At 41.5% G+C, this 26,173-nt stretch overlaps 1 protein-coding gene across 1 annotated transcript in view; it reads left to right on the top strand.

The window, feature by feature from the left end:
* Positions 1 to 278: 278 nt before the first annotated feature.
* Ppm1d (protein phosphatase, Mg2+/Mn2+ dependent 1D) overlaps positions 279 to 26,173 on the top strand; it is a 38,173-nt gene continuing 12,278 nt past the window's right edge. The window contains exons 1-3 of the mRNA XM_052194871.1: positions 279 to 924; positions 17,488 to 17,716; positions 23,142 to 23,266. Of these exons, the coding sequence (XP_052050831.1) occupies positions 474 to 924; positions 17,488 to 17,716; positions 23,142 to 23,266 (805 nt within the window). The 5' untranslated portion in view covers positions 279 to 473. The remainder of the gene's footprint in view (positions 925 to 17,487; positions 17,717 to 23,141; positions 23,267 to 26,173) is intronic.

Below are 26,173 nucleotides of genomic sequence, written 5' to 3'. Positions count from 1 at the left end.
CCAGGGCACAGAAGCCCTAGGCTGAAGAAAACAAACCCGGCAGGGCGCGCGCTCGCGCAGGCGGCGGGAGGAGCGAGTGCAGCGGTTGCAAAGAGAAGCGGGGGTGGGAGGGGGCGGGAGCGAGTTCGCTCTCCTCGACTCCTGATTGGTCCGCCTCAGCGAGCCGGTTGACGTCAGCATATGGGGGTGGGGAGAAGAACGTTCGATTTGTGTGGTGGGCGCGGGCGGGCGGGGAGCAAGTGCAGTGCGCAGGCGCAGCTGCTCGGCTCCTCTCGCCCGCGACTCGACCGGCCCAGCTCTCGCGGACAAGTCCCGACATCACGCGCCCCCCCCCCCCAACCTCGGGGACCGCCTCCTCCTCACTCTCGGCGTCGTCGAAGATAAACAATAGTTAGCCGGCGAGCGGCGAGTGTGTCTCCCGCCTCGGAATTCGGCGGGCTGCGTGGGAACGGCGGGATCCCGGGCAGCCGGCCATGGCGGGGCTGTATTCGCTGGGAGTGAGCGTCTTCTCTGACCAGGGCGGGAGGAAGTACATGGAGGACGTAACTCAGATTGTGGTGGAGCCCGAGCCGGCTGCGGAGGACAAGCCGGCGCCGGTACCGCGGCGGGCGCTCGGGCTGCCGGCGATCCCTGCTCTCGCCGGCGTCGGGCCATTGGGAAAAGGCCCGGCGGCGGCCCGCGACCCTGCCCCGGACGCGGCGGCCTCGCTACCCACTGGCCGCTGCTGTCGCCGCCGCTCCTCGGTGGCCTTCTTTGCAGTGTGCGACGGGCACGGCGGGCGGGAGGCGGCACAGTTTGCCCGGGAGCACTTGTGGGGTTTCATCAAGAAGCAGAAAGGCTTCACCTCGTCCGAGCCCGCCAAGGTGTGCGCTGCTATCCGCAAAGGTTTCCTCGCCTGTCACCTCGCCATGTGGAAGAAACTGGGTAAGTTCCTCGGCTTGTTGGCGCCCGCCTCCTTTCTCCCTTTCCCCCCCCTGGGCTTTTTATAGCATCAGCTCCGCGTGGGCCTCCCCCGGTACCAAGAGTGCTATCCATCAAGCGACGCTGTCCAACAAGGGATGCGAGTGAAGACTGTCAGGGTTGGAGTTCTAGGCACACCGGGTGGCCTCGGAAACGCTTGTCTCCCAGCAACAGCTCTCTGCATTATCTTCTCCCTCCCATGATCAGGGGGCAATAGTTCCCTCTTCCTTCGCCAATTCACTTTGGTAGCAGCACGCTCAGAACTGTTTGAATGCCGGCGCCAGATTCTAACCGAGGGATAAATTTAAAAAACGTTTTCTACATAGGCCAGGTGAAGGAAGCAGGAGGTGGCAAGAATTGGAGCGTTCCCTTAGCATCTGTCATAATTTTGCTGTTGGGCTTGTCCCTCTTGGTTGCCTCCTACCGGTGGTGTCACTTCTTAAAAGGGCTGTAGTGTAACACAGGCAACTTACTTTTGGAAGCAGTTGTGTTGCGATAGTGTTTTAGAGTAATCCCTTGAATTGTTTAGGAGAAAGGTGTGCAACGTGTTAAATATTAAAGTAGCCCCATGTTAGAGCCATGTGTTAACTTCTTGGTGTGAGTGTGTGTGTGTGTGTGAACTTAGCTAATTGCATTCAGTTTCCCAAAAGTTCATAGTAAAAAGCACTCATGTAAATACTCATCAAAGTAGTTTTTGGTAACGGGTATCTTAATTCCTAAAAGTTAAGTGTAATTGGAGTCCATGTAAATTTTGAATTTTTGTGAGACAGCTAGTACTTCTGTTTATAACAAAAATGACAGAGGATTATATGTTGCTTATTTATTGCTCTGGTGTATGGTGCATATTTTTGTTACAGAAAAAAAATTATGCTCCTGCCACGAAAAACCCTTTGTTTATAGTGGTGTGAGAAAGTCACTCTATTTTCATTAAAGAGACAGAGACCCAGAGAACGCTGTTACAGATTTGTAAAATACACAGTATTTTTAGAAAGGCATTGTCATACAGTATAGGCTAGCTGCTTTCAAATCTGTTTTCCATCTGCTGGGCCTTTTGCCAAGTATTTGATTGACTCGAAGACTAGCCACTAAGGGTTTTGGAGGCAGTTCCCTGCAAATCCCTGGGTCCCCTATCATGGATTTATTTTGTTTTTGTGTGGGCACAGTAGAGCTGAAAGTATTGTAGTTTATTCTAGAAATACATTATATTATTGGCTGAAGAGGAATTAAAAGTGGATAGTGAGACAAAGAAGATTAAGATTAGACACAAAGACCTATTACAGAGTTCATTTATTTTGCAGTACACTTGGGGCATGTGAATTTCCCATATGCCTTAAAAATCAAAAGCCTTTAATATTTGGACTTTAGCTAGGTGTGGTGGTACATGCCTCTAATACTAGTCCTTGAGCAGCCAAGGTAGGCAGGTATCTCTTGAGTTTGAGGCCAGCCTGGTCTATTCTACTAAGAGAGTTTCAGGACAGCCAGGGCTGGTAGAGAGACCCTTTCTTTAAAAAATAATAAATAAATAAAAGGTTGAAACTTTATTTTGGCATGTGGTGGCTACTGCTGGTAATCCTAGCATTGGGTGTCAGGCCAAGGAGGATCAGTGCAAGTTCAGGGCCGGGACAGTGTAGACTATCACAAAGAAAAAAAAAAAGGTTCAACTTTATATTTGGTTTTATTTTATTTGTTTTGTGCTGGTGTTGAATTGAACAGAGTCTCCTCACATAAGCACAAGCTCGATGTCCATGGTCCCTGAGTGTCCCTTTAATAAAGCAGAGGTCATGCTGTTAACCCTAAATGTCTTTTTCTACATACACATATTCTAGAAACTTCAAAATATATTTTATATTTTAAATTATGAGTATGGCCGCCGGGCATGGTGGCATATGCCTGTAATCCCAGCACTCTGGGAGGCAGAGGCTGGCGGATTTCTGAGTTCGAGGCCAGCCTGGTCTACAGAGTGAGTTCCAGGACAGCCAGGGCTATACAGAGAAACCCTGTCTTGAAAAAAACCAAATCCCAACCCCCCCCCCCCCCCAAAAAATTATGAGTATGTGTGTGGATGTATGCATGTGAGAGCAGATGTCTGAAAAAAATTAGAGACATTAGCTATCCTGAGAGCTAAGGTTACAGGTGGTTAGGAGATGCCCAATGTGGCTTCTGGGAACTGAACTCTCAGGAACTTTGGAAGAACGGTACATGCTCTAACCCTGTGTACTATCTCCAGCCCTATATACAAATGCTTTCTGAGTCACACTTTTCTTTTTACTGAGTGAAATGAACTCCATCTTCAAAATGTAAACTTAAAAGAAGAATTACAATTCTTAATTTTTGTTCAGCTCTTGATTTTCTACCAATTAAAATTATTGTGTGTGAACCTCAGGCCAAGTTCCTTTGAGTCTGTATTCAACCTCCCTCTGCACTTGTGTTAGCCATTTTTTGTTATCTTTGACAAGTCACCTTTTCCAGGGCACATTAAAATATTTCACTTTTATTGGCATTGTGGTTCATGTCTTTAATCCTAACAAATGGGAGGGAGAAACAGATGAATCTCTGAGTTCAAGGCCAGCCTGGACTACAGATCAAGTGTCAAGTCAGTCAGGGTTTCATAATGAGTAAAACAAAACAAAACAAATATACATACATCTAGGAAACAACATACACACACATACATATTTCAGGGGTTAGGGCAACTACACAGATGGTTCAGTGGTTAAAAAAAGCACTTGCTGCTTTTTCAGAAGACCTGGGTTCTGTTCCCAGCACCCTCATGGCAGCTCTCAGCCATCTGTAACTTCATTTCCAGTGGATTTAGCACCCTCTTGTGTCCTTTCTGGGTACCAGGCACACACATGATGCACATGCAAATAAAACTCAAACAAATAATAAAACATTTCTTATTTTTAGGCTTACTGTCTCCCAAACAAAAACTATATTGATCATATAGACTGTCAGACAGTATTTTCTTAGACTACAGTTTCTTTTGGAATTGAGCATTCTTGTTTCTCTGTTTATACTCATTGGGTTAATAGCAGTTCTTAAATGTTTGCTTTTTAGACAGTTATTTCTTTGTGCTAGAGATTGAACTCAGAACCTCATATGTTATATACTGGTTCTAGTACTGAGCTATTACTTCGGGTTCCTGTACTATTAAGTTATTAATGACCCAAGAGCTATTATTTATGTGGGCAACATCTATCAATGTTAATAAAAATCCTACTTAAAGAGGATAATAATGCATGACATTAATTCCAGTGCTTGGGATGCAGTTGGATCTTTGTCAGTTTGAAGCAGCCTGGTCTTCCTTACTAGTTCTAGGCCATTCCAGGTTACACAATGAGAACCTGTCTCAATAAAGTGATAATAACCAGGCTTGGAGACAGAGCAGAGGACTCGAGTTGGAGTCCTAGCACCCATTATTGGGCAGCTCACAAACACTACTTCAGCTCCAGGAGGAGCCAACACCTCTGACCTTCACAGGTGCCAGCACTTGTGTATACATATCCACACAGCCTAGACACATATGTACTTAGTTATGACTAATGTAGTCTTCTTTAAAATGTAAAAAATAAGAACAATGATAAATCATCATTCCAAAGTATATATTATTTCCAAATGAGAATTCTTAAAGAATGGCATTGTTGGGGCTGGAGAGATGGGTCAGTTGTTAAGAACACTGACTGTTCTTCCAGAGGTCCTGAGTTCAAATCCCAGCAACTACATGGTGGCTAACAACCATCGATAATGAGATCTGACCCTCTTCTGGTGTGTCTGAAGACAGCTACAGTGTACTTATATATAATAATAATAAAAAGAATGATACTAGCTGGGTGATGGCACACGCCTGTAATCCCAGCACTCTGGGAGGCAGAGGCAGGCAGATTTCTGAGTTCCAGGTCAGCCTGGTCTACAGAGTGAGTTCCAGGCAGGGCAGCCAGGACTATACAGAGAAACCCTGAATCCAAAACACCAAAAAAAAAAAAAAAAAAAAAAAAAAAAAAAAGAATGATATATTTTTTTGCAAATCTCTTAATGCGTGGTTTAATAGAAGACATTTTAGTTCTCATCTATTTCTATACTTAGTTTCTTCTACTACTATTTGGTTGAAGTAGATTTAAAAAAAAAGACCTTCATATACAGGTATAGTAGGGAAAGGAATATTTTATTAGTGTTTTCAGATCATTGAGTATTCTGTGTCAAGTGGTTGCATCTTAAGTTTAGTTGATTTGTGATCTGAAACCTCACTAATGAAAAATTTGTAGTCTTATATTAAGATCCTAACCCCATGAATTTGAAGGTGTGTGTGCTGATGGGAGGGGTTGGAGGAAGGAAGGGGGGGAGGAGAGATGATGTAATTAAACTATAATCTAAAAATAAAAATAAAAAAACTACTGAAAGAATGACTCCTTCTCCAACATGTCTCTTGTTTATAGCTCCTCAGTATGAAGTGATCCCTGGAAATCACCTACCCAATCTCTTACAAACAAAATAAAACATTCTTTTCCCTTATTAGACTTGGGGTCTTATATATATATATATGCTAGTCAAGGCTACTACTGGGTTCCCAGCCCCAGCCTCTTCTCCTGGGGTTTGACATGGTATATCATTCATTGGAAAATAATGGTACCGTGAGTTAATATCTTCCAAATTTTGATATATTTCAGCATGTGATACAAAAATAAGTAGGTTACTCTCACTGATACCACAAGAAAAGATTTTATTGGGAGGGTGTAGGCTATTCTGCTGGATATACATTTGAGTCTTCCAAATGGCATTTAGAAACTCATCATGCTCTAGCCTGCTTTTCTTGAGAGAAAACTCACTTTGTTTTGAAGACAGTACATATCAAATAACCAAGCTTTCTTTTTTTTTATTTTTTATTTTTTATTTTTTAAGATTTTATATATTTATTATATATAAGTACACTGTAGCTGTCTCCAGACACAGCAGAAGAGGACATCAGATCTCGTTACGGATGTTTGTGAGCTACCATGTAGTTGCTGGGATTTGAATTCAGGATCTGTGGAAGAGCAGTCAGTGCTCTTAACCACTGAGCCAACCTTCCAGCCCAGCTTTCTGTTTTCTTTTCTTTTTTTCTTTTTTGTTTTTTGAGACAGGGTTTCTCTGTGTAGTCCTGGCTGTCCTGGAACTCTCTCTGTAGACCAGGCTGGCCTTGAACTCAGAAATCCACCTGCCTCTGCCTCTCGAGTGCTGGGATTACAGGAGTGTGCCACCATGCCCGGCTCAGCTTTCTGTTTTCTTATAGGATCTGTCACATAGCCCAGGGGCCCTGACTTTGCTCTTCCTTTCTTCGTCTTTGGGGTGCTGGGATTTCAGGCATGAACCACCACCATTGGGTTTGTTCATCTTTTCTGTTTTCTTTTTCCTCCTGAGCCATGGTTTCAAATAGTTGGGGGTTGGGGAACGGTATCTCAAATTTGCTGCACATGAATTTCTGATCCTCTTGCCTTCACTTCCCAAAGCTGGGATTACAGCCTGTGCTACCACGGAAGTTTTTTTTAAAAAGAAGATAGGGCTGCTGTATGTAGCCCAGGCTACCTTTTTGAAGTCTTTGTGCATGTGTGGACTAGAGGATAACCTTTGCTATCATTCCTCAGGTATACTGCCTGTCCACTGTCCATTTTTTTTTTTAAACAAACAAACAAAAAGGGTTTTGTTTTGTTGTTTTTTTTGAGCTTACAAATTAGGCTAAGCTGTCTGGCCATAGACCCTAGGTATCTTTTTCTGCCTCTCTACGGATGAGATCACAAGCTCTTAGTTTAATGTAAAGATTTATTTATTTTTATGTTTATTAGTACTCTATCTGCGTGTGTGCCTGCATGTTAGAAGAGAGCATTGGATCCCATTACAGATGGTTGTGAGCCACCATGTGGTTGCTTGGAATTGAACTCAGGACCTCTGGAAGAGCAGCCACTGTCCTTAACTGCTGAGCCATCTCTCCAGCTTCCTTCTGCACCTGACTTTTTATGTAGGTTCTGCATTACTTTACCAACTATCATCCTCGTCCCTTGGTTGTGAAATTTTAATACTGTTGTTTCACCTCTTGTGTGCTAGGTTTACAGGTATGCCTTACCAAGTCTTCTCCTCATCCCAGCTATAAGGGTGTAGTTATGAAGAATACAGCAACAACTAGCTTTCTTCAAGGCTTCTACTGTGACCACAGATCAGGCACTGGAAGTTTTACCAAGCATTGCTTTGTACCAACCACAGCATACATGCATGAGTCAACACAGCATAAAGGGCAGATGAGCTCTTAGAATATTAGAGGAACTGCTCAAAAGATCATGTTGACCACTGAAAGAGCAGCATGTCCTTATGTCTGCCTCTTGGCTGAATCTTGTGGTTTTTGGCTGCAAAGGTAATTGCGTTACTTGTAACTAAGACTCTTAGGGTTGTCCATATAGCACATGAAGTAATGTATCTAACTGCTCAACAATCAGTTGAAGTTAGTTGAATTTTTGTCTGGTATAGTGATGAAACAAATCAGCTCCTTTATATTTTAATAAACACGTTGATGTTTGTTACTTTATTATTATGTGTGGGGTGTGGGATTGGATCAGAGGATAGACAATTGGTAGGAATAGGTTCTTGTTCCTCTGTGTTATCTGAACCCTGAAGATAGTTCAGGTTGTCAGGGTCAGAAAGCACCTTTGCCTGTGGAGCAGGTGCTCTATGCTGGGGAGGAAAGCAGCCTCCTAGGCTGCTAGGGACCAGTCTTGGCCTCCTACATATGTACATGTGTACACACATGCCTGTGTACTACACGTGTGTACTTATACATACACTTAGACATACAAAACTAATTGTGAATTGGGGAAGCGAGATGACTCAGTGGATAGCGACACTTGCTGGAAAACCTAGTCACCTGGGTTTGATCCTAGAAGCACTAGGTAGAACGAGAGAACTGACTCTTTCAAGTTGTCTTAAGACCTCTTGTAAGCTGTGGCTCGAATCTCTTCCTGCCTACAAAATAAGGAAATGTGAAAAACAAAACTCATTAGTGAAAATTTATGCAACAGAGTTATGTTAGCTTTCTAGGAGTGCTCTCTTAAATAACCAATAACTGGGTGGTTTGAAACAATAGAAACTTGTGCTTTTATGGCTTTAGATGTCAAAAGTTGGAAATTAAGCAGTCATGAGAGTGGGGCTGGAGAGATGGCTCAGTGGTTAAGAGCACTGACTGCTCTTCCAGAGGTCCTGAGTTCAGTTCCCAGCACCCACATGGTGGCTCACAATCATATGTAATGGGAACCAATGCCCTCTTCTGGTATGACCAAAATGAAATAAATAAATCTTAAAAAAAAAAGAGAGAATGGATTCCTTAGGGAGAATCTGTTCTACGCCTGCTTCTGGTGGCTGTCAGCCATCCTTTGCCTTTCTTGGTTTGAAGGTGGATGCATCTTTGTATCTCAGCTTTTTTTTTTTTTTTTTTTTTTTTTTTTTGTCTTCCCTTCTCTCTTGTAAGTCCCCACTCTAATCCAGGATGATCTCTTTTTAAGGATCTTAACCTACATTCATCTGCAAAGACCTCTTTCTGAATAGTGCCATAGTTACAGGTTTCAGAAGGATAACCGTCCAGATGAAAATGTATTTTCATCTCCTCAGATACCTTTCTCCAAAATAGTTCCAAAGGAAATAAGCTACAATGGAAGAACTGACAAACAGCTCTTAAGTTATCAAATATAGCAGTGGTTTAAATTTTTTTAAATGGATTTAGTTTTTAAATAGGGTCTCACTATGTGAGTGTTTGTTGGTGAATACTTGTAATCCTAGCTCAAGAGTCTCTGGAAGTTTGAACCACTTTGGGGTAAGGAGTGACACCCTGTTTCAAAATGAAATAAAATAAATACTCATTACCAGTCTTAAGTATTTTTATATAGCAGTGGAAACCAGTTTAGGATTAATAATGTAGAATTCTCCTGTTTGTAGAATTAGGTACTATGAGTAATTACTCAGATTAGTTCAAGAAAATAAGTTGACTTTTTGCCAGAGCAGAAAGGAAAGAACAAAACCGAAGGAACAGATCTTAGAAAGGTCAAAAACCCGGGGCAAACTCTAGGATAGTTTTGTTAAGATCTTTTTGCTGTAATGGTCTATATTTATTTCAATAAAGAATATGAATCAGAAATTGCAGCCTCATTTTCTAAGTATCATTTGATTTATTTATTTATTTGTTTGTTTGTTTTTGTTTTTTGAGACAGGGTTTCTCTGTGTAGCCCTGGCTGTCCTGGAACTCACTCTGTAGACCGGGCTGGCCTCGAACTCAGAAATCCGCCTGCCTCTGCCTCCCAAGTGCTGGGATTACAGGCGTGTGCCACCACTGCCCGGCCTATCATTTGATTTATAATTGTGTCATTCTCCAAGCGTTCTTGGACTTTTTTCTTTTTAAGACAAGCATTCATTCACTCTGGAGTTTGGGCTGTCCTGGAACTCACGCGTATCCTAGGCTAGCCTTGAATTCACCTGGTGATCTGCCTCCCTCCCGGGTGCTGGATTGCAGACCTGTGCTGCCGTGCTTGCCTGCCTCTCACACTGGTGCAGTGAATAAACTTTGTATACGAATATATATATGATCATCTGCTCTGCTCCTTTGTGTTTTACTATCTGTGCCAGTGTTTATGATTTTTAGAGACTGTGAAAATTGCTTTTAGTATGTTTTTTTGGAGGTGAGTATTACTGTCACCATGCCCCCAAAGACCTGTACACAATCTTTTCTCCCCATAAAAGGCTTCCTAATATGGCAAGAGCTAGGAAGGAACTTTTGGCTTGTTTTGAATCCAAGCTTGTCTTACTTGTGTTGTGACCTTGCATAAGACTGTTGTGCCAGAGTGTCCTTATCTGTAAAGTGGAGCCGATGACAGTACTGTCCACCTCCTAAGAGTTAAATGAATATATTGTCAGCAGGTATACAATATGTGCCCCAAGTTTTACATTTGTCACAAAGTACATGTAATTTTTTTGCTTATTTGTAATTTTTTGTTTATTAAAATTTTCCTCCTTTCCTCTCCACCCTGCTTCCTTTCATCCATCTCACATAACCTAGACTCCCCTTGAACCTGATTCCCTGACTCTACCTCCCAGGAGCTTGGATTACAAGTGTACATCACATCACCATTCTAAGCTCAAAAAGTTAGTAATTTTTTTTAGGAGACTGAGTTCGCTGAGTGAGGTGGCTAGGGAATGTAATCCCAGAACTCCAGAGGCTGAGACAGTAGGATTACTATGAGTTCAGGGTTGGGTCGAGTTGTGTCGAGTTGTATAGCCAGTCAGTGCTATATAATGAAATCCTATCTCAAACGTTGAGGCTAGAAAGATGGTTCAAAAGTTAAGAGTACTCTCTGCTCCTGCAGAGGACCCAGGTTTGGTTCTAGGGGATCCAAAGGCTCCCTTTTTCAGCCTGCACAGGCATGAGACATACATGTGAGTCACAGACATGTATACAGGCATCTTGTATACATACATAAAAATGAAAAATTTTTAGAAAACAAAACAAAAGACACTAGAGGTGGCTCACTTGCTTAGGATGCACAAGATCTTGGGTTCACTCTCCAGCACTACCAAAACAAATATCTAAAAATAAATGAATAAAAAGAAGAGAGGCACTGAATCTTACCTGATTCAGGGTAAGACTGAAATTCCAGTTTGTAGGGAGGTTGAGGCAAGAGGATTTGGTGGTTGCTCCCAGTCTGGTTAATAAAGGAAAACAACAGGGGTTGATGAGATGGCTCAGTGGTTAAGAGCATGGACTGCTCTTCCAGAGGTCCTGAGTTCAAATCCCAGCAACCACATGGTGGCTCACAAACATACGTAATGAGATCTGATGCCCTCTTCTGGAGTGTCTGAAGACAACTACGGTGTACTTACATATAATAATAAATAAATCTTTAAAAAAAATAAGGGAAGGGCCTGGAGATATGGCTCAGCAGTTAAGAGCACCGACTGCTCTTCTAGAGGTCCTGAGTTCAAGTCCCAGCAACCACATGGTGGCTTACAACCATCTGTAATGGGAACAGATCCCTTCTAGTGTGTCTGAAGACAGCAACAGTGTACTCACATACGTGAAATAAATAAATAAATCTTTTTCAAAAAACCAAAAACAGTAAAGGAAAACAACAGCAGTAAGAACCCCTCCACCCCACATGCCTCCTTGCCATGATATACAAACTGAAGGACAGGGTTCTTTGCACATGCACACACTTGTTCAGCACAGACTAGCACAGCCTTGGCCTCAGGGTCCAGCGATCCTCCTGCCTTAGCCACCCATATAGTTATGAAGCTAGTTATGGTATATGTATTTATCCTGGGTCTGGTGCAGTGGTGCATAGTTCATGAGCCTATTATATTTGTTTGGCTGAGGTAGAACAATTGTGGGTTCCTGCTAGCCTGAAAAACAGTGAGCTACTTCGCCTTATAAACAAAGCCTTCACAAAACATTCAAAACCAAGTTTATAGGGTTTTTTTTTAAACATAAGTAATAGAACATTAAAGAACAGGTGGAGGATCGCTTTAACTCATCAGACATTATTAAATTAGTTTAGATTCAGAACTGTATCTGAGACAAATTATAACATGATAAAGGTGGCATTTCAAGTGAATTCCCCCCCCCCCCTTTTTTTTTGAAAGGGTTTCTCTGTATATCCCTGGCTGTCCTGGAACTCACTCTGTAGACCAGCAGGCTGGCCTTGAACTGAAGAATCTGTCTGCCTCTGCCTCCCAAGTGCTGGGATTAAAGGAATGTGCCACCAATGCTTGGCGAATTTCATTTTTTTTAGTCCATTGCAGAATATCTATTTGTTCATACAATTTGCTCATGGGGTTCTTTTACATTTATCTGTGTATCTATTTTGTGGATTCCTGTGGTAGAGAAGCTTGTGAGGTTCAGAGGGCAGTTTGTAGGAGTTGGTTCTCTTGGCCTCAGGATTCCAGGGACTTGGGGGCAAGTACCTTTGCTCCCTGAGCCATCTTTTTAATTTTTCTTTTTTTCTTCTCTCTTTTTTCTAAATATTTATTTATTTATTGATTGATTGATTGATTGATTGGCGATATGGTCTCTCTGCATAGCCCTGGTTGACCTGGTACTCACCATGCCAACCAGAGACCTACCTGCTTTTCCCTTCCAGACTAAAGGCATGCCAGACTTTAAATTTTCTTTTTTGAATCAGAGGTTCATAGAGCCCAGGCTGCCCTGGAATTCTGTATGTAGCTGAAGATAACCTCCTTCTATCTCCCAAGTGCTGATATTACAGGTGTGTACCATCAAATCAGGTTCAGAAATGTGATTTAAATAATATTGTGGCTTTGATTGTTTTATTTGCATGTACACACCCATTTTATTTTAGGTGAGTTTTGAACATGACTCAATTAGTTGTATACCTTTAGCAAATTTTTGTTTTTCTGAATTTGTCTTTTGTTATTGTTTATTTATTTAGACACACAGGGTCTTCCTGTGTAGCCCGGGTTAGCTTAGGATATGATATGTAGACCAGGCTGGTTGTGAACTCATCAACTCTTCTGCCTCTGTCTCCCTAGAGTTAGAACTACATGTCTGGCATCACAGATGACTAAATGTCAGTAACAAATAAGTTTATCTACTCTCCAGGTAGAGAAGAGGACATTGCTCATATTGCCCATGTGCCTGTATATCTATGCTGGTCTTATTTGTGTGTCCCTGTGTGTTGCTAGGTATTGAATATGGAAATCAGTGCATTCTAGTAGGCTTTTCCTTTTTACTTTCTTGAGATTGTCTTATGAAGTTGCCCAGGCAAAAACTTTTTTTTTGTTTGTTTTTTTTTTTTTTGTTTTTTGAGACAGGGTTTCTCTGTGTAGTCCTGGCTGTCCTGGAACTCACTTTGTAGACCAGGCTGGTCTCGAACTCAGAAATCCGCCTGCCTCTGCCTCCCAAGTGCTGGGATTACAGGCTTGCGCCACCACTGCCTGGCAAAGTTTCATTTTTTGTTTTTGTTTTTGTTTTTGTTTTTCTGAGACAGGGTTTCTCTGTGTAGCCCTGGCTGTCCTGGAACTCACTCTGTAGACCAGGCTGGCCTCAAACTGCCTCTGCCTCCCAAGTGCTGGGATTACAGGCGTGCGCCACCACTGCCTGGCTTCCAGGTAAACATTTTTATTGGCAGACACTACTACTTTTTAAAAAAGATTTATTTTATGTATATGAGTACACTGTAGCTGTCTTCAGACACCCCAGAAGAGGGCATCGGATCCCATTACAGCTGTTGTGAGCCACCATGTGGTTGCTAGGAATTGAACTCAGGACCTCTGGAAGAGCAGTACCGCTGAGCTATCTCTCCAGCTCCTTCCTTGAGCTGTCGATCCTCCCACTTCAGCCTTCTCATAGGTAGGATTAGTTTTCTGCCACTGTGGCTTCATGTTTCTATCTACTTCTGAGGAGTAAACATCACTTAAACCTTCCTTTTGTGCTGCTTGCTGATGTTTCTAATAGTTTGGTCAGGTATGTTGAACACAGTATTTTTGTGGCAAGTCACTGTATATCTCCTTTATCTCAGGAGTCTCTGAGATTCTTAGGGCATTAGGACTGACGTTTACTTTTCTTTACTCTTTTGTGAACAGAGCTGCTCTGGCCATGGGTTTCTGCAGTCATGTGTGGTGTATTTCTAGGGGAGGTTGAGGACGGTGCCTGTCTCCCCCGCACCCACTATACCCAAGTGCTCCTGCAGTGTTCCAGTTGACGCTCTTTCTCCTCACTAGTTGGTTGAGTGTGTGTTGCTTCACATTTGTGACATTTGCTGGGTCATACTTTAAGCACTTTTCTTCATGCTGTGCTCTCTTGTGGTTTTTAATTACTACTTACCAGAGACTGAAGAAAACTCAATGCCTTTGCATGCTTTTTTGTCTGGGTTTTCTCTTTGGTTCAAGGCCTATTTAGGCATATTGTCCTTTTTTCTTAAGGTGGCCTTTCTGACTGATTTCAGTTGTAGGGACATTTTGTATACTTTCTTGTTCTGTGAAGTATTTCTGATTCTGTTCCTGGTAATTTACTAAGTAAACTTGTGGGTACTCAAGGAGGCCAGAAGGTGTTGGATTCCTTAGGGCTGGAGTCAGAGATGTGGGTGCTGCTGTGATCCTTGTGATTGAGTAGCAGGTGCTCGTCACCACTGGGCCTCGGTTTACTGCCCATTATCTTCATTCAGTCTTTACTATTTTTTCTTGAACTCGATTAAGGAGAAACAATTTATTCCTTCTTATTAACTTTTCTTGCTTATCAGATGACTGCCTTCTGCAGTTATCCTAGTATAACTCTGTTTACTCCAACTTACAGGACTCCTTCATATTTGCTTTGCGACCTTTACTGTGCTTCTTGTCTGCTGTGGGGTTACTTTTATATTTTGTCCTTTGGGTAGAGTTTTGGTGGGCAGAATATGTGAGTAAGTGATTCAATCTGCTATCATGAATTTACAGTTTTAGCTTAGTATTACAGAATTGTTGACTGTCACTGAATTTAACTAGACAGTATATGGCTTGGAGTTGATTTGAGAGTTCTTTTATTTAATATTTAAGTTATCTTAAGCAAGCTTCTTAACCATTCAAAGTATTTATTTCTTCATTTGTAAGATGAAATAGGGAGCTACAGAAATGGCTCAGCGGTTAAGAGCACTGACTGCTTTTCTGAAGGTCCTGAGCTCAAATCCCAGCAACCACATGGTGCCTCACACCCATTCGTTATGAGATCTAATGCTCTCTTCTGGTGTGTCTGAAGACAGCTACAGTGTACTTATAATAATAAATAAATCTTAAAAAGAAAGATGAAATAGGAATAATTTGTTTTTCTTTTTGGTTTTTAAGGTAGAGTTTCTCTATGTAGCTTTGGCTGTCCTGGAACTTACTTTGTAGACTAAGCTGGCCTTCAACTCAGACATCTGCCTGCCTCTGCCTCCTGACTGTGGGGATTAAAGGTATCTTATAGGTTTACTGTAAGTATTATTTGAGGTAATATGTGCAGGCTTCTTTTTTGTTGTTGTTGTTGTTGTTTGTTTGTTTGTTTTTCAAGACAGGGTTTCTCTGTGTAGCCCTGGCTGTCCTGGAACTCACTCTATAGACCAGGCTGGCCTCAAACGCAGAAATCTGCCTGCCTCTGTCTCCCAGAGTGCTGGGATTAAAGGCGTGCGCCACCACTGCCTGGTTTGCAAGCTTCTTTGTATAGAACCTTGTATATAGTGTTCAGTAAATGTTGTTAGGTGGGTGGAGAGATGGTTTAACAGTTGAGAGTACATCCTGCTTTTGCAGAGGACCTGCCCTCAGTTCCCAGCACCTACATCAGGAGTCTAACAACTGCCTATAACTCCAGCTTCAGGGAATTTGATGGCCTCTTCTGGCCTGTTTGGGCTCTGTACACATGGTGCACATGATAGTCAATCACATACATATGCACATGTGTACACACACACATACACACACACACACACACACACACACACACACGAATGAAAATATGGAAAGTAGAGACAGAGAGGCAGAGGCAGAGAGGCAGAGGTAGAGTCTCTGAGTTCAAGATTAGGTTAGCATGGTCTGTATAGCAAGTTCCAAACTAGTCAGGACTGCATATCTTGTTTCCAAAAAACAAAAAACAACAACAACAAACCCAAACAACAACAACAACAACAAAATCCAAATCAAAACTAAGTAAATAAATTAAAATTATTAAAATTAGAATAATTAGCCGGGCGATGGTGGCGCACGCCTGTAATCTCAGCACTCTGGGAGGCAGAGGCAGGCAGATTTCTGAATTTGAGGCCAGCCTGGTCTACAGAGTGAGTTCCAGGACAGCCAGGGCTATACAGAGAAACCCTGTCTTGAAAAAACCAAATAGAAAAAAAAAAAATTAGAATAATTAAAACTTGTTTAAAAATAAAACCGAGTATCTTCTGGAAAGATACAAGTGCTGGAATTTGACAAAACGGTATTCTAACCAGCTGTACTGCAGAGCTGGATTGTTGCTTAGTGGTAGACTTGCATGGCATGCAGGAGGCCTTGGGTGTGGTTCCTAACAAAGAAAATTTAACATACTTTTCTATATAGTATGCAGAAGTAGACAATCTATTCTGTAATTTTTTCTCTCAGAATTGGTTTATAGTTTTATTATAGTTATATTATTTATAAATTTGTTGATTAGAGGATTTAATTTAAATTCTCACTTAAATTCTCAGGTAGTGTTCTAGTTAGTTTTATGTCATCTTGACACAAGATAGAATCATTTTCAAAGAGGGAACCTCAGCTGAGAATAAACCTGACCAGATTGACAAGCCTGGTCAGGCCTGATCTGGACAAGCCCGTGGTGCATTTTCTTGCTTGGTGGACGATGCGGGAGGGTCCAGTTCACTTTAGGCAGTTCCAGCCCTGGGCTGACAGTCAAGGCAGGATGCGAAAGCCATGAGGAGCAAGACCTCTGCCATGGTCTCTCCATCCGTTCTTACCTGCCCTGACTTTGATGATAGAAAATAATGTGGAAATGTAAGATGAAATAAGCCCTTTCTTGGGGCTGGAGGGATGGCTCAGAGGTTGAGAGTGCTGACTATTCTTCCAGAGGTTTTGAGTTCAATTCCTAGCAACCACACGGTGACTCATAACCATCTATAATGAGATCTAGTGACCTCTTCTGGTGTGCAGGCACACATGTAGGCAAGATGCTGTATACAATATATAAATAAATTTTTTTTTTAAAGCCCTTTCTTTTCTCCCAATGCTTGTTTTGGTCATGGTGTTTTGTTACAGTAATAAAAACCCTACATTAGAACAGTTGATTCTAAGCCTTTCCTTCCCTCCCTCCCTCCCTCCCTCCTCCCCTCCCTCCCTCCCTCCCTCCTTCCCTCCCTCTTCCCCTCCCTCCCTCCCTCCCTCCCTCCCTCCCTCCTTCCCTCCCTCCTTCCCTCCCTCCCTCCTTCCCTCCCTCCTCCCCTCCCTCCCTCCCTCCCTCCCTCCCTCCCTCCCTCCCTCCTTCCCTCCTTCCCCCCTTTCCTCCTTCCCCCCTTCCCTCACTCCCTTTTGTTCATTCTGTACTAGGAATTGCATCTAGGATCTTGAGACTACTAGGCAAGTGCCTGCTACTGAGCTATATTTCCAGCTCAAGATGTTTTTCTTAAATCTTTTGTTGTATAAACTCAAGTGTTTTTTGTTGTTGTTGTTGTTTTTTTGTTTTTGTTTTTTTATTTTGTTTTTTTTTTAGATTTTTGGGGTTTTTTTGTTTTGTTTTTTTGTTTTTTGTTTTTTTGTTTTTTTGTTTTTGGTTTTTGGAGACGGTTTCTCTGTATAGCCCTGGCTGTCCTGGAACTCATTCTGTAGATCAGGCTGGCCTGGAACTCAGAAATCTGCCTGCCTCTGCCTCCCAAGTGCTGAGATCAAAGGCGTGTGCCACTATTGCCTGACCAAATTCAAGTGTTACATGCTAATTCAAGATAGGTTGCTTTTTCTATTCTGATAACTGTTCTAATGTTTGTATTTGGAGAAGTAAAATATAAAATGTTTTCTTTCTTATTACAGCAGAATGGCCAAAGACTATGACAGGCCTTCCCAGCACGTCCGGGACAACTGCTAGTGTGGTTATCATACGGGGCATGAAGATGTATGTAGCTCATGTAGGTGACTCTGGGGTGGTCCTTGGCATTCAGGATGACCCAAAGGATGATTTTGTGAGAGCTGTGGAGGTGACACAAGATCACAAGCCAGAACTTCCCAAGGAAAGAGAAAGAATCGAAGGACTTGGCGGGAGGTAATCATTTGTTTTGTCTATCTGCTTTTGGTTTGGGTTAGCCAACTGTCCACTCTGTCCTTTGTCTTTCTACATCTCCTACCACTCCCTTTTAATTGAGGCAAAGTTTTGTTACATAGGCTAGCCTGGTATGTGAGTCACTGTGTCACCTAGGCTGGCCTACAGCTTGTTATCTGCTTTAGTTCCAGACCTAAGACTCTGCATGAATCCTTCCTCTTGCCTTCCACTCTTTTTATTTTTTTTTTTTGAGATGGAATCTTACGTAGCTGAGCCTGACCTGTATCCTGACCTCCTAGATCCTGCCTCTTCCTCCCAGGTGCTTTGTTGGGATTACATGCACGGGCAACTGTACTTGTTCTGTTTTCTTTTTTAAAGCAGTTAATCTTCTAGTAATAGGAGTTTTCATTTGTTTGTTGCAAAAATATCTGTATATTCATATTTACCTTATTTTGAATTGCTTTATTTATGAAAGTGGATCTAAAGGAGAAGTAATATTTCAAGTAACAAGAGGTAGAATTTTATTGTAAACCTTTCAAATAAATACTGACAGAATCTGGACAAAGCAGAACAGTTAGACAGTGCCATGTGCCTTGCAGATACTATTTTTACAGTTTATCTTTATCCTAATTTTAGATATTTAGAAAAGTGTTCTCCTTTTTTAAGTCTCTTAGGGTATGTATGTATGTATGTATGTATGTATCTATCTATCTATCTATCTATCTATCTACAGTGGCAGAAAACACTGTATTGACAGGGCTGGCATGCTTTTCCGTTTTTTGCAGAATTCTGCAGTGTTTTGTAGATGGCAGCTAGTCTCTTGTACCTTCTATCTTTAGACTGTCATGGAGTGTTACCTTTGGTTGTAATAGCTGGACACACATACATTTTAATATAGTTGTTGATTTATTTAGTGTTTGAGACACTATGGGCCAGGTTAGTCTCAAACTCATGGAGGTTCTCCTGCTTGCACTAGGATTATAGTATGTGTCACCAAGCCCCGGGAAGAGTAAATGTATTCCCCGGAAAGTAATTTTATTATTCATTACCAGCCACGAGTGTGTGAACCTGTATGTTTGAGCCCATCTTGGGCCATATAGCATGAGCTATATAGTAGAGTAGAGATACTTTTCCAAAAAACAAAATAATCATCTATGCACTCTACCTGTTTAGTGTCCATTTCTCTTTTTGGTAACCACTGACCTGTTCACTGTTGTAGTTTTGCTTATTCCAGAATAGTATATGGTTAGGACTTGTAGAAGCCCCCATTCCAGGTTTTGTAGTACATGACTTCATCATTTAACCCCTTGCTGCTGGGGTTCTGTAGCCCAGCCCAAATTAAATAGTAAGTTGTAGGCAGGCCTGAATTACAGAGTGGGGCCTTGTTTATTGAAAACTTATCTGTTAAGCCAGCCGTGGTAGCAATTGCCTGTAATCCCAGCATTTGGGAGCAGAGGCAGAAGACTGCTGTAGGTCTGAGGTTAACATTATCTACCTAGCAAGTTCCCTGACAGCCAGGGCCACAAGGCAGTCATTTGGTGGCTACAAAGGGACTCCTGAGAATCCTAAGGACTGCTTTCACGATTTCCTTTATTCTTGAAATTGCTGTCTTGGATATTTTTATTGTTTTTGTTCTATAACATGTAATCCTAAATGAAGCTGTTTTCAGGTTATAGTCTATTTAATCCTATGAGAGATAGTTGTGCATATACTTATTTTTCCCCCGTGTTTGTTTATTCTGTCTTTCACTTACTAGTACTATACTTTCCCTACTTTGTTTCTCCTCCCTTGTTCTTCTTTCTTTGTGAGTGTGTGTGTGTGTGTGTGTGTTATTTGGGATTGAACTGAGAGTCTTATGCATGCTAAGTAAGCATCCTCCTGTTGACTTGTATTACCAGTTCCCCATCATCTTATTTATTTATTTATTTATTTATTTATTTATTTTTTGAGACAGGGTTTTACTATGTGGCTCTGGCTGTAGACCAGGTTGGCCTTGATCTCACAGAGATAGTCTGCGAATGCTTCCTGATTGTGCTACCATACCTGGCCTTCACAATCTTTTAAATTGAGGCATTATTTTCTTTTGACATTTCTGGAGATTAGACCCAGTCCTTGCACATGTAGGCAGTTTCTGCCATTTAATTGTGCCACTGGTCTTTTCCTGCACATGTTTAATATTGGAAGGCCTGATGCTTTTTCACTATATTTTTTAAGAAGAAATTTTTTTCTTGATTATTTTCTTATTTTTTAACTTGAATTTTCAAAGTTATTTTATTTGATTTTTTGTTTGATTTTTAGTAGCACTAAAAAGAAAGAATTTATAGTTTTTGCCTTTTCACTTAAAAATACCATCTGGACAGTTGGACACATGCCTTTCGCCATTTGGGAGCAGGTGTATTTTTTGCAAAAATTGAGCCATTTTATGATAAGTTATTTCCTGTCTTCCCTCAGTCCCAACTTAGGCTGTTGGCCAGCAACTCTTGTTTTTGCAGCCTTCTGTTGATGCACAGTCAGCTCTCTGCATGGCAGGCTGTTCCTCACCATTTGCCTTTTAATAGAGAACAGCAACAGAGTATGCACTAAAAGTAGTGTCTTGTAACATTGCTTTGGTTTTAGGCTGTTTTTTTCTTAAACAAACCGTACCATTATTTGTCTTGTTTCTCACACACACAAAGACCTTAATATCCTTGTCAATAAAATATCAGGGGAACTCTCAGTACCTTTGTATTGGAGACAGCTCCTGGGATTGCTCTGTGCTGAGGCTCGCCTGTCAGGTGTAGTTGTTTAGAGAGACACTTGGGCTTTAAGATGGCTGGAAGACAGAATGCTGGCATTCATACTTGATGCATTTCTCCTGTGTGATGTTCTTGTGAATGGCCAGTTTACTTCATTCTCCCCATTTGAGCTTCAGCTTTGAAGAAACATAAGAAAGTGACTGCCTTCATCTTCTACCTCTCCTTGGTTTTAGAACTGAAAGGTGAATTTATTCTCCAAAAGGAAGGTGAACACGGAACTTTTTGTATTTCTGCTCTATATTGACATTTTTGGTTATTCTGTTTCAACTGTACTGAACTGTCACCATATCAGTGATGACCACTGGTCACATGTGACTGCTTAAGTTTAATAAAAATTAAGCCATAGAATCAGTTTTCCTTGTTCTACTTGCAGTGTGTCCTAGCATTGTGTTAACATAGGGCAATGCAGAGTGACCATTTTTCACTGTTACTCAGCTCTCCTGGCTTGGCCTTTGTTTTTGTTGTTTGTCCTCTTTAGGTGAGCTTGTCTGGGAGTGTGCGCACCAGGCTAAGTGCTGGGGTCAGAGGACACCTAGGGCGTTGCTCCCTGCCTTCTACCTCATAACCCAGAGTTTCTTTGGTTTGTTTTTCTGCTGAATACACCATGCTAGATGACCAGAAAGTTTCCAAGGATTCTCCTATCTCTGTCTTCTATCTCCCTGGAGGAGTTCTGGGATTACAGACATCCCTGCATTTATGCCTGGTTTTTACAGAAGTCCTAGAGATCTGAGTTCTGGTCCACAGGCTTGCACCATCAAGTGCTTTAGTGCATCTACCATCAATCACTACCATCCTTTGCTCAGGGATTGGTTCTTTTTTTTTTCCTTTTCTTCTGTAGTATTGGATATTGAACCTACGGGCTCATATATGCTAGCCAAATGCTCTACAACTGAGCTGTATCCTTAATCTAGTTTTCCAGGCTGTGAAACCAATTGACTCTCAGTGCACATAGAGTTAATGTTGGTTTAGTTTAGGGAGATAGAGTCCTGCTATTCAAATATAGTAAACTAATAAGAAGATGACATATGTACCAGTATGTCAGATTTCTTATTAATAATGAGACTGTCTGGCAAATCTGTATGTTGGGCTAGCAGCAAATCAGGTGGGTGTCTAGCATGTCAAGGCTCAGTGTTTAGTTCCCACCAATGAGATGGGGAAAGTCTTCATATCAACTGGTTTGCATATCTTCTGTCTACATATAATTTTTTTATTACATTTGTGTGTGTAGGCATGCATAAAGGTCAGAGAACACCCTGCAGGAACCAGCTCTTTCCGTCTACTTTGTGGACCTTGTGGATTGGTGGCAAGCCCTTTTACCTCCAGAATATATGCTGCTCCCCTTAATTACATTTGGAGATGGGGTTCTCATTATGTTGTCCGGGTGACCTTAAATTTCATGGTCCTCTCTCCCAGTCTCCTTAGTAGGTGAGATTACAGGCACCCATGTCACTATACCTTGGGAACTGGTTTGCTCACCTGGTTTTGAGATGCCTCTTTCTTTGGCCTGGCCTTGCTGCCTTGTGTAGGCTGAATGGCCAGGGAGCTCCAGGGATTCTCCTGTCTGCCTCCCAGCCTGCATTCATCTTAAGCATGTGCCACCAACACCAGCATACCTTGCTTTTATTTGGTTCCTAAGGATAGAACTATGTTCTGTTTTTATGGCAGGCACTTTACAGACTCAGCTATCTCTCTAGCGCCTCTATTGACATTAAAAAAAAATCAGAGAAGGTGTGTGTGTGTGTGTGTGTGTGTGTGTGTGTGTGTGAGAGAGAGAGAGAGAGAGAGAGAGAGAGAGAGAGGACACGACACAGAGAAACCATGGTTACTTTGAAATAAGGGTCAGTTTCTTTTAAGTAAGTCTCATTCAGTCACACCAAGCACAGAATCAGCAGTCATCTCCATTATACTTTGATTTTTTTAAAAAAATTATTTAACCATACTTATAAAAGTTTTAGGTACCCTGAGGTGACTAATTCCTTTATAAAGATTTTTATTGCTTCTTTGGCAAAGTTGTGGGAGGATTTTCCTATCCTGTAACTCCCAGATATGTATCTATAAAGCTGTTGTGTTCTCCAGGTCTAGTTTCATGCTTTGAATTATAGAAACTTCTACATAGTAATCTGTACTCCAAAGAGACGCTGAGCCTTCTGCCACAAGCTTCTGGGGGCCTGGAGGTCTGAGTCATCGTGCTAACTTCTGTTATCTTGAAACCAGAAACTTTGCAGATAGCAGTCTTCTGTTTCCCACATCCCCCAGCAAAACCAGAGCAGCCTTCTTTTTTCCCCTCATCCCCCCAATGAAACCAGAAAACCTTTAAATTTATCGTCTATAAATGTTCTCCCTCCTTATTGTCTGAGTCCTGTTGTCCTGTGCTTTTCTTTGACCTGTCTCTTCATTTTCATATTATTTGTAGTTGGTTCTGTTTGGCCTAATCTAGTCAAATTCCTCTCATGTAAATCCTACCCTGCTTTGTGTGTCTTTTTATAGCAAGAACCTTGGCTTATTTTATCTTTGTACTTGAATATATGTCATTATTTTGTGACAATATAGTCTCATTTTATTAATTCCTAACATATCAGATTTAGTTGTATTTTAATCATTTATGCTACTTATGAACTCTTTTCACTTTTTAGTGTGATGAACAAGTCTGGAGTGAATCGTGTAGTTTGGAAAAGACCCCGGCTCACTCACAGTGGACCTGTTAGAAGGAGTACAGTCATTGACCAGATTCCTTTTCTGGCTGTAGCAAGAGCGCTTGGTAAGATGGGCTTACATTTGGTAAAATCATGTTGTATTTCTGCTCTGTACAGTGGTGAGAGAAAAGATGATCTGGAGAGATGAGAGCTTACATGGTGAGATTAGAGTTGATGAAACTGCATGACAGTATTTTAAATGTGAAGGAGGAGGTGAAGCCTGCATTGCAGCACCACTCGTTGTTTGTTATGATTAATGTCTGCAGCCTTACTAATTTTCATCTGAATTTAGGGATGCGCAGAGATCTGTGTGTCTGCCAGGATTCATTCAGATACATATATACCTACATGCCTGTCCAAGCTTCACAATATGATTAAAACCATTTTCAGTATTCTTGTTTACTTCAGCCCTTAGTAGTTCTAAGTTTCAGAGGTTTGGTTTTTTTTCTTGTTTGTTTTTCCTTAGTAAAATAAATTGTTCATGCCAAAATGAAAATAAGTTTTTTCTAGTCTTCTGGTTTTAGAATGAAGACTAGAATTTTTTGTTTTTATTTACTTTTGAACAGAATGAATCATTCTGTTCTATAAATCCATTGATTTATTAATGGAAAATTGAGAGAGAACTCCTGAGAGTAGGAAAGACTCCATGGGAGAAATATTCTTGTTTTGTTTAATTTTTGAGATCTCATTGTATCCCAGGCTGGCCTGATCTAAATGTATGGTCCTGTGTTGCCTTGTCCTCATAATGAACCTCTTGTCTCAGTCTCCCAGTTGGCTGAAATTATAGGTGTGATCACCACATATAGCTGAGACTATTGAATTATAACTAATGAAATACCTGCTTTGGCCGGGTAGTGGTGGAGCACACCTTTAATCCCAGTACTTGGGAGGCAGAGGCAGGCGGATTTCTGAGTTCGAGGCTAGCCTGGTCTATAGAGTGAGTTCTAGAACAGCCAGGGCTACACAGAGAAACCCTGTCTCAACCCCCCCCCCCCAAAAAAAAGAAATACCTGCTTTAGCTCTTCTACATAGGGGTAGTTTTTCTAAAGAAAATTCTTGGGGCTGGAGATATGGCTCAGCAGTTAAGAGCACTGCTTGCTCTTCCAAAGGACCCCATTTCAATTCCCAGAGTTCACAACTGTCTGTACCTCCAGTTACAGGGATATGACTTCCTCATAGAGATGAAAGCAAAACACCAATGCACATAAAATAAAAGTAAATGAAAGAAAATTCTATGAGGAAATAACAGTTTGTTTTTGCTAAGTAGATATCCGAGTACCCTAATGTAGTGCCAAGGTGTCTTGGTAAGCCTTGGATGTGTAATGCAGACAGTTGTCATGGAATAACGCCTTGTAGCTGGGAGTGGTAGGCATCGAAGAGGTAAAGGAAATAATTTTACATTAGGAAATCTCTTGAATGAAAGAGACAGTGCTGATTTTTTTTTTTTAAAGAAAGGAAAAAATACTTTATACATTGTGACAAAAATGCCACTTTGAGGGAGTATTGTGCTAGCTGCATCTTGAAAGTGGAGAATGGACTAGTTTTGTGAAAAATATTTCAGGAGTGGTCCTGATGTGGGAAAGATCATATAGTGTATCAGGAATTATCACAGTGCTGGAATTATGCTGGGCATGTGGCTTAGATGCTAGAGTACCTGCCCAGCCTGCACACAGCCTGTGTGACATCCGAGTATTGATTAAACTAGCTGTTGTAGTGTGTACTGTAATCCCAGGACTTGGGAGGTGGAGGCAGAAGGATCAGAAGTTTAAGGTCATCTTCAACTACATAATGACTTTGATTCAAGATCTGTTTGGCATACAAGACACCCTGTCTTAAAATAAGCAAAAAGGCTTGAGTTGGTGAGGTAGTCATGATGAGTTACAGTCAAGAAGCAGATGTACTAAAAGTATTCTGGTTTTTAGGCTGGAAATGAAAATTATTCAGGTATACTCATGCCACAGTGCTCTTAAGGGGGCTAGAGAACATCTCCTAAGATTTTTTTTTTCTGTCATGTGTGTGCTGGGAATTTATTTCAGGATGTCAGGCTTGGTGTAAGTGCTTTACCCTCCAAATCACTCACTGCCCATTCTTTCTATCCATTTTATAAAAAAAAAAAAAAAAAAAAAATTAAGACGGGGTCTCTTATAGCCCAGGCTGACTTGAAAAATTGGGTGTGTAGCTGAGCTGTCTTTTTTTTTTTTTTTTAGACAGGGTTTCTCTGTGTAGCCCTGGCTGTCCTGGAACTCACTCTGTAGACCAGCCTGGCTTCAAACTCAGAAATCCGTCTGCCTCTGCCTCCCAAGTGCTGGGATTAAAGGCCTGTGCTACCACTGCCTGGCTCTGAGCTGTCTTTAAACTCCTGATTCTCCTTCCTCTACTTCACAAGTACTGCTGTTATAGTCAGGGACTATTCACCATGACCCTCTTCAAGCTTTATATAATAAAGGGTTATTTTGATTATAGTTTTGAAACTAGATCACTGAAACAGGTATTGGGAATCTTTGTGGTAGGTCAGCCACAGGGAGAATGCCAGCAGCCACAGAGTTGATGACTGGGGAAAGTTGATTGGTAGTCTAACAGTTGCTGATACTTGGGCTGCTCCTGGTGTCCTTTCAGCACCCTCTACTGATGGAAAGGGAAACGGCTGCCAGTAGGCAGGCAGCTGCCAGTACCCAAGGCTCCCCTTTGATCTACAGAAAAGACATCCTGTGATGCTGTTAGGGAGCTGGCTACAAGTATGTCGTGATGAATTTAAATTTTCAGACTGTAGAGGGATTTTTACTAATGAAGTCAAAGCAAGTTCAAAGCCCATCTCAAGTACTTTTTGGCTAACTCTCCTGAGAAGCCTGTCGCCTGTTGTCTTGGGAATGTGTGCACTGCCCTTTTTCTAAGTGTCTCTTCTGTAGTCTGCTTTAAATTTCTTTCTTTTTAAAAAGTTTTATGTGTATGGGTATTTTACTTGCACATATGTC

Source organism: Apodemus sylvaticus, chromosome 10 (assembly GCF_947179515.1).
Source record: "Apodemus sylvaticus chromosome 10, mApoSyl1.1, whole genome shotgun sequence".
Classification (NCBI taxonomy): Eukaryota; Metazoa; Chordata; class Mammalia; order Rodentia; family Muridae; genus Apodemus; species Apodemus sylvaticus.
The sequence above is the reverse complement of the archived record's forward strand: the minus strand, read 5'-3'. Positions and strand labels throughout refer to the sequence as shown.